Genomic DNA, 11551 nt, shown 5'->3' with positions numbered 1-11551 from the left:
GTTACCCAGATTGCTTTGCTTTGCTACTTTGGGTAGAGTGCCACACACCTTTTATTGTGGAAGTGAATCAGCATGGATCATGCTATATTATTTAATTTGTACTAGGCGCTGTAGTTCCTGATGCACAAAAGGTCTCTCCCATCCTCAAGTTCATCCTACTTTGCAAAGTGAGGCCAAATTTCTTTAGCCAGTTTTTTTTTTTTTACCTTCAATCGCTTTAATATGGCAACATATTTCTGTCATTATAAATAAAACAAGTTCCATTGGATTATCGATCACAAATTCAAGGGAAACATAAATTGTTGTCCAATAGGATACATTATATGAGACTAAAAAAGGTTGAGCTAAGGTAAAGGGCACTTTACAAAATATATCTCCTTTATACTATCAGCACATTTACAATCCATTAAAGACATGTGATGTAGTAAATTATCAAAAACTACAGTAAATTAACATCAAAACCAAAAAATGGGTGTAATATGTTCGAATGTTCTAAAACAAACTTATTTTAACAACAAAAAACCCAGGAAAACTGAAAACAAGTTGGAAATACACACCGGCGTCAGGCTTGTGGGACTACAAATGGAAACCTAAACCTTCTAGAACAAAACATCCATTACATTGTTAGTCATGTAAATGCTTCTTTGTCTATGACAATTTTAGACACGCAACTTCAACCGGGGAGTCACTTCTATTTACATATGATGAGTAGGCACCTCGAGCCATTTATTGACATAGTGGCCAGTCGCCGTCGGTCAGGCAGCAGGCGGGTCGGCACCCGCCCTTTTGATGACGGCCACTTGGATCAGCGCCTTGGCCTTGGTGAGCCCATAGTCCCAGTAAAAAGTCCTGAGCAAGGCCTTTCTGAACTGATCACCTGAGAGAGTGTACAACACCAGGTTAAAAACCGTGTTGAGTCCCGCCAGAGGGCGGGAGACGATGTACGCCGCATGCACCGCGCAGGCGCTGTCCCCCGCCATGTGGCGAGTTTCGATCCGCCACACGCGCAATATGTGGTACGGGAGGAAGCACACCACGAACACCACCAGGATCAGCACGGTCATGCAGCGGGCCCGTGCCCGGGGCGAGCTGCTTGTATAGGGCCCTTTTGCCAACTCTCTCACGATGCCGATGTAGCACAGGAACACCACCACCAGGGGGAGGAAGAACCCGAACGCCGTGAGCAGCCAGCTGTACAGGCGCACGGCGTCCACAGGCTCGGTGCTCGCGAAGTCCAAGCAGTGGGTCTCGTTGCCGCGGGGCTGCAGGGATATCATCCAAAACATGGGCACGATTTCGGCGGCGGCTAGGAACCAGACGGCTGTGCATGCGGCGAGGCCCCAAATCTTGCGCTGCACCTGCGCCACCATCAGCGGCTTGACCACTATAACGTAGCGGAAGAGCGCGAGGCACGTGAGGAACAGGACGCTCCCGTACAGGTTCAAGTGGAAGCCGAAGCGCACAAAGCGGCACATGAAGTCGCCGAGCACCCAGTCCCCGGTGCTGTAGAAGTGGACCAGGAAGGGCATGCTGAGGACGTAGAGGAGGTCGGTCAGCGCCAGGTTGACCATGATGATGCTGCTGCTCCGCCAGGGGCGCAGCTTCGTCACGTGAATGGCGATGGAGGTCACGTTGCCCACCAGGCCCACAATGAAGATGGCGGCGTAGGCGATCGGTAGATAGTAGCGAGTCAGTTGGTCCACGTCGGTGCAATTGTCATTTTCCATGGCTGTTGAGTATGCAAAGCAAATTACATTTACAGGTATATGCTTGAAGTGATACCTAGAATCTAAGGGCACTGAGTTTATTCTGGCAAAATATATATATATATATTTTAGGCTGCTGCCAAAAGGATGTAAACCATAGACAAATAAAATGAGCGACAACGTCCTCCCAAAAGTGAAGACATTTACCCGAACTTACCAAAGAGAACTTTCTGTCATTTTGACCTGTTTTGTCGCAATTGACCAATCAGTTGCTCAGTTGTTCTAATTACATACATTTTTTGAAGCCGTAGTGGTGTGCCTTCATGATATCGTAACATCTCCTCTGATTAGACAGCAACGTCGGACTGTTGTGGGTGTTCATCAACAGACAGACGGATGGCATTTGCACAAATTCTGAGTTTGTGATGAAAATTAATTCACAGAGATATTAAGGTTAATTGTTATGTTTGTTAGCTAGCGTCACTGTACAAAACTCGATATAGGGAACTTATTGTTTGGAGTCCTGTATTCCAAAATTTACTCTCCTTTTATTTCTGTTTTAATCTCAACTGCCGGCCTGTTGGAATTTGGTTCCTTTTTAGTTTTTCAGAAGCTGGAGGGAAACTGCAACAATTCATTTTAACTGTAATTATCTGTGAATTGATATTTTTGTTTGACACTTTCCACATAATCTAAAGGCAATCATGAAATAAATATTGCTTTATAATGGTATATAATATACTGAACAAATTCAACAAAATCATTCTTTTTTCTAGGATATTTTGAGCAGTAACTCAATTCCCTATTCATTTGAATGAATATACATTTAATTTTGTTTGCTGAGGGCAGATTGGACTTCAAGTAAATCATCATTTCCTTTCCCCTCGGCAATTGGCAATTACTGCTCGAGGAAGGAAGGAAGGGCAGTGGCGTAAACCCAGAGGCGAGCAGAATAGGAAAGAAACAAACATTCAATTCAACTCAGTGGGAATGAAGCAAACACAGACCTCTTTTACCTCAACAAGCAGTCTGCAAAAATAATATTAATAATAAAGCCGTGGAGGACAAGACAGCGCCTATGGCATCCCGGCTCCATGGCAGCTTCCTGCAATGCCGTCACTGCAATCTGCTCTCATTATAGACGTGAGATGTGCGAGGTGTCATTTACACATTGCATGTGGAGTCAGATTTCATAAGGCAGAGACTTGTCCTCATTAAAATGATTATATATATTAGTCGGGAAACACAAACTCTATCCAAAAGCTCATTTCAGGAAAATGAAAGAAATAAGGCTGAGCAATACAAGTATATAGTTTGAAAAGTATTTGTCCACTTACTTAGAGCTACAGTGTCCTCGTGGGCTCTCACTCCAAGACCTCAGCTGCTCTTATCTGTTTTCACTACCTTGCCTCAACGCCTCCTTCCTCTCTCCCTTGTCCTCCCCTTCCCAGTCTCTGGCAGGGGAACTCCAGCATTGTTTAATCTGCTTTACTTTCAGCACCGTTGCTTCCTGGTGTCATGCTTGAGTTGATAAAGCTCAAAGTCTGTTTTATTGACACAGATGAGGTGATTTTGCAGGGAAAAACAAGGGGAAGGCTATTCTTTTGTTCAACAATATGAACTCAAGAGTTGTAATTTCTTCAGAGGCACATGCTCACCTGGATGCAAGGCTAAATTTAGATCAGACACAGACAGTGGTTCCCGATTGAAGTAATAAATGGATGATCTAATAACGTCATGGTGGCAGAGTTCCCAGTTGTAGGAATTTCATTTATCAACTATTAACTATGGAAGACCTAAAACAGCATGATTAAAAAAAGTCTCCATCACAAGTTGATTATGGCGTTATACAAAAAAAAATAAGCTCTATCATTTGGAGATAATGGCATCATTAATTCGTCATCAATAGAAAACATAACATTGGGATGTTGGAGTCATAGCGTTTGACGGCGAATGCATTCAAGCAGCCAAAAAGTGCTGGTGGAGCAGATGGAGCCTGGGAAAATCCTGGGATTACGTCTGGCTTTCAATATAAGATCTTAATACACAATAGGCATCTATGTAAACCACATTAAATGGATTAGTGCTTCTCTCACTTTCATTGACACCCTTTCCATTAAAACTACAATTGCATTGCTTTCAGCTACCCTTTTCCCACCATATTTACATACTTACATTCCCAGTTATTGAAGTGTTAATGACTGTAATGCATCTTAAATGTGGTGTACACTCCTCCATCTCCATGAGGCATCATCCTGTTAGTGTAACAGTGTGTAATGAACACTGTTCGGCCTATATTGCACCGCGTTGACGTACCTCAACTCTTCCAGGTTTAGTTGTTTTCATTTCTTGAACCTGACGTGCTGTCACCAAAAGGTCATTGTTGACCCACGAGTGGATGGGCAGCATAGGTTAGAAGATCATTATATTGCTTATAAATGTAAATACTTACCTGCAATTAACCCAACTCCACTTCCTTATTTACCTGAACGTACAAAGAAGCCTGCAAATATATCTATATATCTATTCTGCCCCGGCTGCCTTTGACGCGTTGATAGTCTCTGCAATGTTGCTTTTCTGTAGATCACACAAAGTCAGAAACAGTGAAAGAAAGAAGTTTACAAATGTTTATTTTACAAAACAAAAAAAGGCTAGAAATGGTGTAAACAGCTTTGTAGATCTAAAGTGTGTTTTTCTTCTTTAATACTGTGGGGATGGTGCAGTCTTTGAAGCAGCAGCAGAAGCGAGTGTTTATAGTACAGATAGAAATCATCTGAGTTCAGAGAAAAATTAATGTCAAAGATCAACTCGACACATAGAAATCTGAGTGCCGAGGATGAGACGCCTCGGAGGCAGCTCGCTGGGGGACGAGGTGGGTGTCTGGAGGTGTCGTCAGAGATTCTGGGGGAGGCTGGGAGGGGTTAAGACGGAAAGAAAGAAGTTCTGTCTACAGTTTGGGCATCCTGGCGGCGTTGAGGCGCATGGACACACAGGAGGAGCCGGCGGCATAACGCATCTCCCTCAGCATCCCGCCCCACTGCTTCTTATCCTCCTCGTACCTAATGAGAGCGGGAGGAGAGTCAGCCCTTCCAAGCAAACGCACGCGTACCCCAAACACGTCGAATGAGCGAGAAGACTTACTGCCAGACGTCGGTGACCTCGGTGGGGGCCACCTCACCTCCCTCCGCCTGAACCATCGCAAAGCCGCCCACCGCGTACACCGAGCCGCCGCTGCTCAGCAGGTTGACGGAGCTCCTCTCCTGGGGAAACTCTGTGAAGGGCTCCCACCTGAGGAGAAGCGACATTAGGAGAAGGTCAGGCCTGAGATGGACCTGTATTTTATGTACTTCTTGTTGTTTGATAACCACCTGAGAAGTGGGATATGGAGGCCCAAACATTTTGATATTCATTTTGATTATAATTTGGACTTACAAGATAAAACAAAAAAGAAACAAGCTAGCTGGCTTGTTAGCCTCGGGATATTTGATTATCATTGGGGAGAATGTTGGAAAAAAGCATATTTCGAATAAAAAAATGAATGTAAAAATAAAATAGAAAAAATAGTTTATTTTGATCACCACATTTTATAGATTAATAAAGTTTGAATTGTTTGTGTCTTCATACAATTCCTGAAGTGAAACCACAATCCTACTTGTTTGCTGTGAAGTCGTAGGCTTCACATGAAGCGGTGAGGCCCTCCTCGTTGACTCCACCAGCGACCAGGATTTTGCCGCCGTGGACGACGGCGCCGAACATGGCCCTGGGTGTCTTCATGGCCGCCATCTCCCTCCACTCACACTGCTTGTGGTTGTATACAAACATCTTGTTGAGGGCTTTGCTGTGGAGATTAAGGGAGGATCGTTGATGAATGTTGTCGGAAAAAGCGCTGTTGTTCCACATAAGACGCAAATAGTAGTTGAAGACAAAAGCACATCAAACAATTGGAAATCGGTTGGTAATCAGCAAAGCGTTTGTTTTTTCCCCCAAATGACGAAAGGCAGCATTCTGGTAAATGATGATGAGAATGTCTTCCTGTGTCTTAATCATTCTGGCTAATTTCACTAATGGACCGACAATGTGTTTCAGCATGAGGCCTTCATTAGAGTGTCACACAGCGTCCAATCAACCATCTGAGAAAAAAGATTCACAAAGCTTCTGAAATAAATAAAATAAAACAATGATTAAAAATATATTTTTTTAATTTAACCTTTTCTTGGAGAAGGGCCTGGGCACTATTAATTAACAGTATGACCGTTTATTTCAGGAGGAATCATCTGAACACCACTGATGATGATATAACATGATATAATTAGCTGTAGTACACACATACTATGTGTTTTATATATGTAGTCCCAGCTCAAAAAAAGGAAGTTTATATGGAGGAAGTCTATTCATAATATAGTACTTTTGTCAGTATATGGTTTGTCTACAGATCAGCATTTGATAATGCGCTGCCTCTGCCCCAAACCCATTTTTCAGTTGGTTTTAGTTTATTGTGTATTTATACATGACTGTAGTTTATGTTAAAATACTGAATATAAGTTGTTATCATTAAGTGCTGTGTTAAGTCATCATTTTTCAGGATTTGTGGCTTCATGTATCACTGCAGCATTCACTGTCAGTGAAGATTACAACATATGTTCAGAATGTTCAGTATTCAGATTCTTTTATTTAACTGTGGAAATCAAGAACCATATTAGACAGCAAAGGACTTTAGCAGTGTAATAATTGTCTCTGAACTACCATGCAGCTCTGGAGTCCGGCAGAATGATAGACCACAAACAGCTGCTACTCGCAGCGTTAGGTTACACTTTCAAACACACACACACACACATTTACTCACTTGTCATCCGTCTTTCCTCCAATGCAGTAGACCATTCCTTTGTGGGAGACAACAGCGTGGCCGTGGATCTTCAGAGGAAGCTTTTTGGTCTCACTCCATTTCATTTTTCTGAGAAAAGAAATTTTAAGAAATTATATATATAGATGTGTTCAAGAAGAATTTTAAATATATGTTGTTTTTTTGTAGAGCCAACTCTACTGGATTTGTGACTTAATGAAAGGGAAGCATTGTACCAATAAACCCAAGAAAACTTAAGAGGGTTCGATGACATCATTATTTTTCACATATTTAAAGGAAGGATTATTCTTCATTTCCTGCAGTTAATTATCACCTCAGAATAGTAAAAATATGAGAAACGTGGTAAGTAATAAAGACAAAGGGAGGGAAACAAAGAGAAAAATGTTACTTACTCCACATCGTAGCACATCACAGTGTCCAGGGACTCGTTGGTCTGGAGGTCTTTTCCCGCCACGGCGAACAGCAAGTTGTCGCTCTCGCCAACGTTGAAGAGGCATCGGGGGGATGGCATGGGCGGCAGGGCGGCCCATTCCGATGTGAGTGGATCCAACTGTGAAGAAAAGTACATCAAAAGACTTTTGTTTTGTTGCAGAGTTACCAGCCAAAGAGATGTCGCCTTCTCTCCAACATAATGTAGCACTCAGATTATACCAAAACCTTATGATGACTACCACTAGAGTGAATATATTTCCCAAAATATCAAACTATTTCTCCAATTTCTCAATTTTGTTTAAATGAAGGGAGCAACATGAAGTGGTAGTTACCAGGAAAAAGTAACATTGCAGGGGTACATCTTTGTTGTCCTCGTCCACAAACAGTCCTCCAATGATGTAAAGCTGGTTCTTCTGGGACGCCAGGCTGACGTGGTTCCGCGGCACCTGCTCCGACATGGCCGCCAGGAAGCACTCGTTCTCGCTGACATCGTACGCCACTGCCGCCGTGTCGTTGATCATGACAATGAATTCCCGCGTGTACATGCCGTGTCTGCGGCTGTCATTCAGGAAGCCGGGAAACGGGCTTTCCTCTTCACCTCCCTCCGCGCTCGTCCCTTCCTCCCCATCCTTCTTCTTGGGCGTCTCTGGAAGCTTCCCCTTGAAGGCGTCCCTAATGACCTGGATCGTCTTCTGGAGCTCCGGGTCGGCCTTGATGATCTCGTCCGCCTCCACTTTGTCTTTGAAGTACTTCTCCGGCAACAGGCGGAAGCGCACACAGTCGAACGCATCTTTCAGCACCTTGACGCGCTCCTTGTCGTGGCGGACCCAGGCCATTACCGCCTCGAACACCTGCTCCTCCTTCTCCACGTTCAGCGAGTCTCCGCCGATGATGGCAAACAGTTCGTGGGGGGCGAGCTTGAGGAACTCCTCGTTTTGGTGGAGGAGTTCGAAGCGGTCGGCGATGTAGTTGCGCGCGGCCACAGCGAGCCTGGGGCAGCTGATCACTAGGCCCATACGGAAGATAGCCATGCAGTTGCCTAAGGACAACTTTTTCTGGAGGTAGTTGACACACACCGTGAAGACAGAGGGGATCTGGAATCTGTTGGCCACAGCAATTATGTCCTGGACGTTGTCGTCGGTGAGATCAATCTCGGCCGAGTAGAGGTACTGGACGATCATGTCCAGGACAGAGGGGTTGACATCCTCCAGGACCACCTCCTTGGTGTTCTCCACCTCCTTCCCGTCCTCGGTGAAGAAGATCTCCCTGAAGTAGGGGCTGCAGGCGGCCATGATCAGCCGGTGGCAGGGGAAGCTGCGGTCGCCCACTTTCAGCGTGCAGTCCACAAACTTGTTCTCATTCAGCAGCTCTTTTAGCCCGTCCTGAAGCAGGGTGCTCTGGAACAGGCGCAGCTCCTCCTTGATGGCGTTGGGGTCCATGGCGTGTCACGAGGGGAAACGGCAGGCGAACAGAAGGGGGTCGGTGGAGAGAGGAAGGAGACGGGGCGGCCACAGGTCTTTTTGGCAGTTGGTCCTGGCTGGAAAAGGCAGGGCACAGGAAAGGTTCTCAGAGTGAAGACCCAGCAATTTAATGCCGGCCCACTCTAAATATAGCTGCCTCTAGCCCCTTGCCTGCTTCAGCTCAGCTGGAATCCGGCTGGGCCAAATCGAAGTGCAGGCCTCGGCTCAAGCAGCTGCTGTCACAGACTAAAAGAAGCAACTGGCTGCTCAGGCCAGGGATATGCCACCACGATTCAGCTCCCCAGGTGTCATGTGGCCGGCGAACAGCGGAGACAATGCTGTCAAAGCCCTCAAATAGCTTGTCCCCAAGCTGCACCTATGACAGGGAGAGATATTTAGAGCCGCCTCGGCCATGCTCAAAAGGATGTGTATACAGATCAGATTAATTTATTTCCCATCATATTAGCCAAATCCAAGGTACTGATTTATTTTTTTATTTTTACTTCACAACTAATCAGTAATTCAAATTCTAGGAAATGTAATCTAGGATGTCACATTTTGTCATGCGTGTTTACGTGCTGTGTAAATGGTATTTTAATCACTTATATTATCACAGATAGGGCTGCAACTAACAACTTACTTATTATGAATCTGCAAATTGAGTGTTTTTCTTGAACTATGGCTGAAATTTCTGAAAATGAGTATGTTAGTCACTGGTTTCTTGCTGCTTAGCCCCAAGATTAATTTTGTTTGTTTTTGTTTCTCAAGATCTGTATTTTTCTTACGCTACAATTCCACAAAAGACCAAACAGAATTAATGATGAATCTTCACATTAGTCTTGTCATCATTAGAGTGAGACTGAACAGCACAAACATTGAGCTAAAAATGGAGTGTAAAAGTCCGGAAGCAGCAGCTGTGTGTAGAAACAGGTGAAGCCGCACCAATCAGCACCCCTTTTCCTTGCGGGTTTACAACTGTGCGGCTGGTTGTGTGACTGCGTGAGAGTGTGTTGCTCCGCAGTTGTACCATTTAAAACTCACCTCAATCAGTTCATGTTTCACTGTGTTTCTCTTTCTTCTTAAAGATAAATAGTGTCAGTGCTCACTCAAACATTTTGAGTATAAAATGTAAAAAAATCTAAAAAGACCAGTATGTGTCTGAATCAATAAGTTATTGTATTCGTTAAGTTTTATTTCTGTGGCCTGATAAAGTGTGAGGAGTGTGTAGTTAGGTAACATTTCTCCCGTGGGCAGCACTAAAGATAGATCAGACTACTCGTCGAGAAGCGTCTAACATGTAATTTAAGCAGAAAGGGAGAGACGATTCTGCTTTAAAAAACTGACACGTCCCCAAAGTCACGGCAGATTAAAGAGGAACTGCACACTTACCTTAAAGAGGGACTTTTCTGAGATTAAACACAACAATAATGGTCTCATTAATGACATTTACAACCAAAATTGCATTTCATGGTAGAAAAGGCCTCAAAACGGTCAAATGATCAAGGTCAAGTCTGACATAGTTTTGGACTAATCTAGGCCACACCTCTGACCACGGCGCGATATCTTTTCAGTGACCATGTTTGGCGCTACGATTACAGCACAATCATTCTTAAAGCCTGATTATCTGCCGTCAGTTACGTGCGCATACATACAATTAGTTATGTGTTTTCCTACACCGTGAAACACGTTTAGATGAGCTTTGCATTTGGTCACCAGCTATAGTTTGCTGGCTTGTTTTTCATGCTAACGTTACGCTGGTAGATAAGGGGGAATTACGGGGCAGCTCCGGAGACTCGTACGCTGTGGAATTAGTGCCTAATAGGTTTTCATTGCTGTTGAATATTTAGTGGGTGTATGAAAATAATTGGGTGGGGGAGGAGGGGTAAACCTGATGTTAGTCTTTCCGCAAAACTCCAGCCAATCTTTATGCTTGAACTAAGATGTACTAAACGCTATGCTAACAGCAGGCTCCCATTTGATGAGTAATGGAATTTGGTATGGCTTCAACAACGAATCGATAAAAATGTATTGTTAAAAGTGTTGTTAACGAATTTCATTATCGATTTGTTGTGTCGCACGATTATTACGTCACTCAGAGTTCCGGTGATGAGCAGAAAAGAAAAAAGAGGCGAGCCGACGTAGAGGAAACGGCAGCCAGCAGCGCCGGCAGGTGTTGTGATGATGAGCCGGGGTGTCGGGAGCATCACGTTGTCCCGTTTTAACGTGAGGGACAGAAGGAGCCTGCAGCACCTGATCTGCTGCTGCTGTTTACTCATCATTCAGCTAGCGTTAGCTCGCTAATAACAGCAGTAAAGCAGTTAACAAGACTAAACACACGTTTTTAATTTACTTTTTTTTTGCACCATTCATTTTTTAATATGTTGTCTTGTATATATTTCATGCTTTGTCTCATTTCGGTTATTGTTGACAAATATATTTGTATGTGTTGTACTTTTTAATGCTGTCATATACGGTAGTCTAGTGCGCATCTACTGTGGGTTGTACGGTAGGTGATGTTATGCCTGTAAAGGGAGGCACAGGTGATCCATTAAACCAGCGTGGCTCACTAAGAACTTAAAATTCACCTCATAATACTTGATTATTTTTTAGCTGTATTTAGATGTGGTGTACCCATTTAATTAACTTGCACTAGAATGATGGTAATAATTTAATGAATAAACTTCAATTGAACATGGGGGTGTGTTTCGGAGTGTGTGCGCGACTTCTGACGTTAAAACTAATCCTTTTAAATTTTCAGATTTTTTAAAATTATTATGATGTTCAAGGAGCAACCTGTACTTTCTGAAGTATTTTTGAAATGTGGATTTGCAGTCATGTTTTAGATAACAGAAGGGTTGGAAATTAAAGCTTTGAATGCTTTTTTTTTTTTACCCGATTCATCGGAAAAAAAAATCGTTAAGTCGCATCCCTAGAATTTGGTTTTAAGTGCAAATATTCACAGTAGAAATTTCTTGCTTACAGTTTGGCAAACTGTCATATCGCCTATGAACTTAAACACATGCGCATAACAAATTAAACAGATGAAACTGATTATGTTTCAAACCATAACTCAACAGGTTTCCTATTCCTAG

At 43.5% G+C, this 11551-nt stretch overlaps 2 protein-coding genes across 2 annotated transcripts; both read right to left on the bottom strand.

Moving 5' to 3' along the window:
• Positions 1-229: 229 nt before the first annotated feature.
• LOC119223395 (2-oxoglutarate receptor 1-like) lies at positions 230-2031 on the bottom strand. Its single transcript, XM_062560904.1, has 2 exons — positions 2001-2031; positions 230-1729 (listed from the first exon to the last, which is right to left on the bottom strand). The coding sequence occupies exons 1-2, from the start codon at positions 2029-2031 to the stop codon at positions 756-758; spliced, it is 1005 nt and encodes a 334-aa protein (XP_062416888.1). The 3' UTR covers positions 230-755.
• A 2288-nt stretch (positions 2032-4319) lies between these two features.
• Positions 4320-8555, bottom strand: LOC119223386 (kelch-like protein 41b). The gene is made up of 6 exons (XM_037480681.2): positions 7332-8555; positions 6960-7117; positions 6550-6657; positions 5359-5544; positions 4848-4994; positions 4320-4765 (listed from the first exon to the last, which is right to left on the bottom strand). The coding sequence occupies exons 1-6, from the start codon at positions 8436-8438 to the stop codon at positions 4654-4656; spliced, it is 1818 nt and encodes a 605-aa protein (XP_037336578.1). The 5' UTR covers positions 8439-8555; the 3' UTR covers positions 4320-4653.
• Positions 8556-11551: the final 2996 nt, after the last annotated feature.

Source organism: Pungitius pungitius, chromosome 3 (assembly GCF_949316345.1).
Source record: "Pungitius pungitius chromosome 3, fPunPun2.1, whole genome shotgun sequence".
NCBI lineage: Eukaryota > Metazoa > Chordata > Actinopteri > Perciformes > Gasterosteidae > Pungitius > Pungitius pungitius.
Note: the sequence above shows the minus strand (reverse complement) of the source record. Positions and strands in the feature narration are given on the sequence as shown.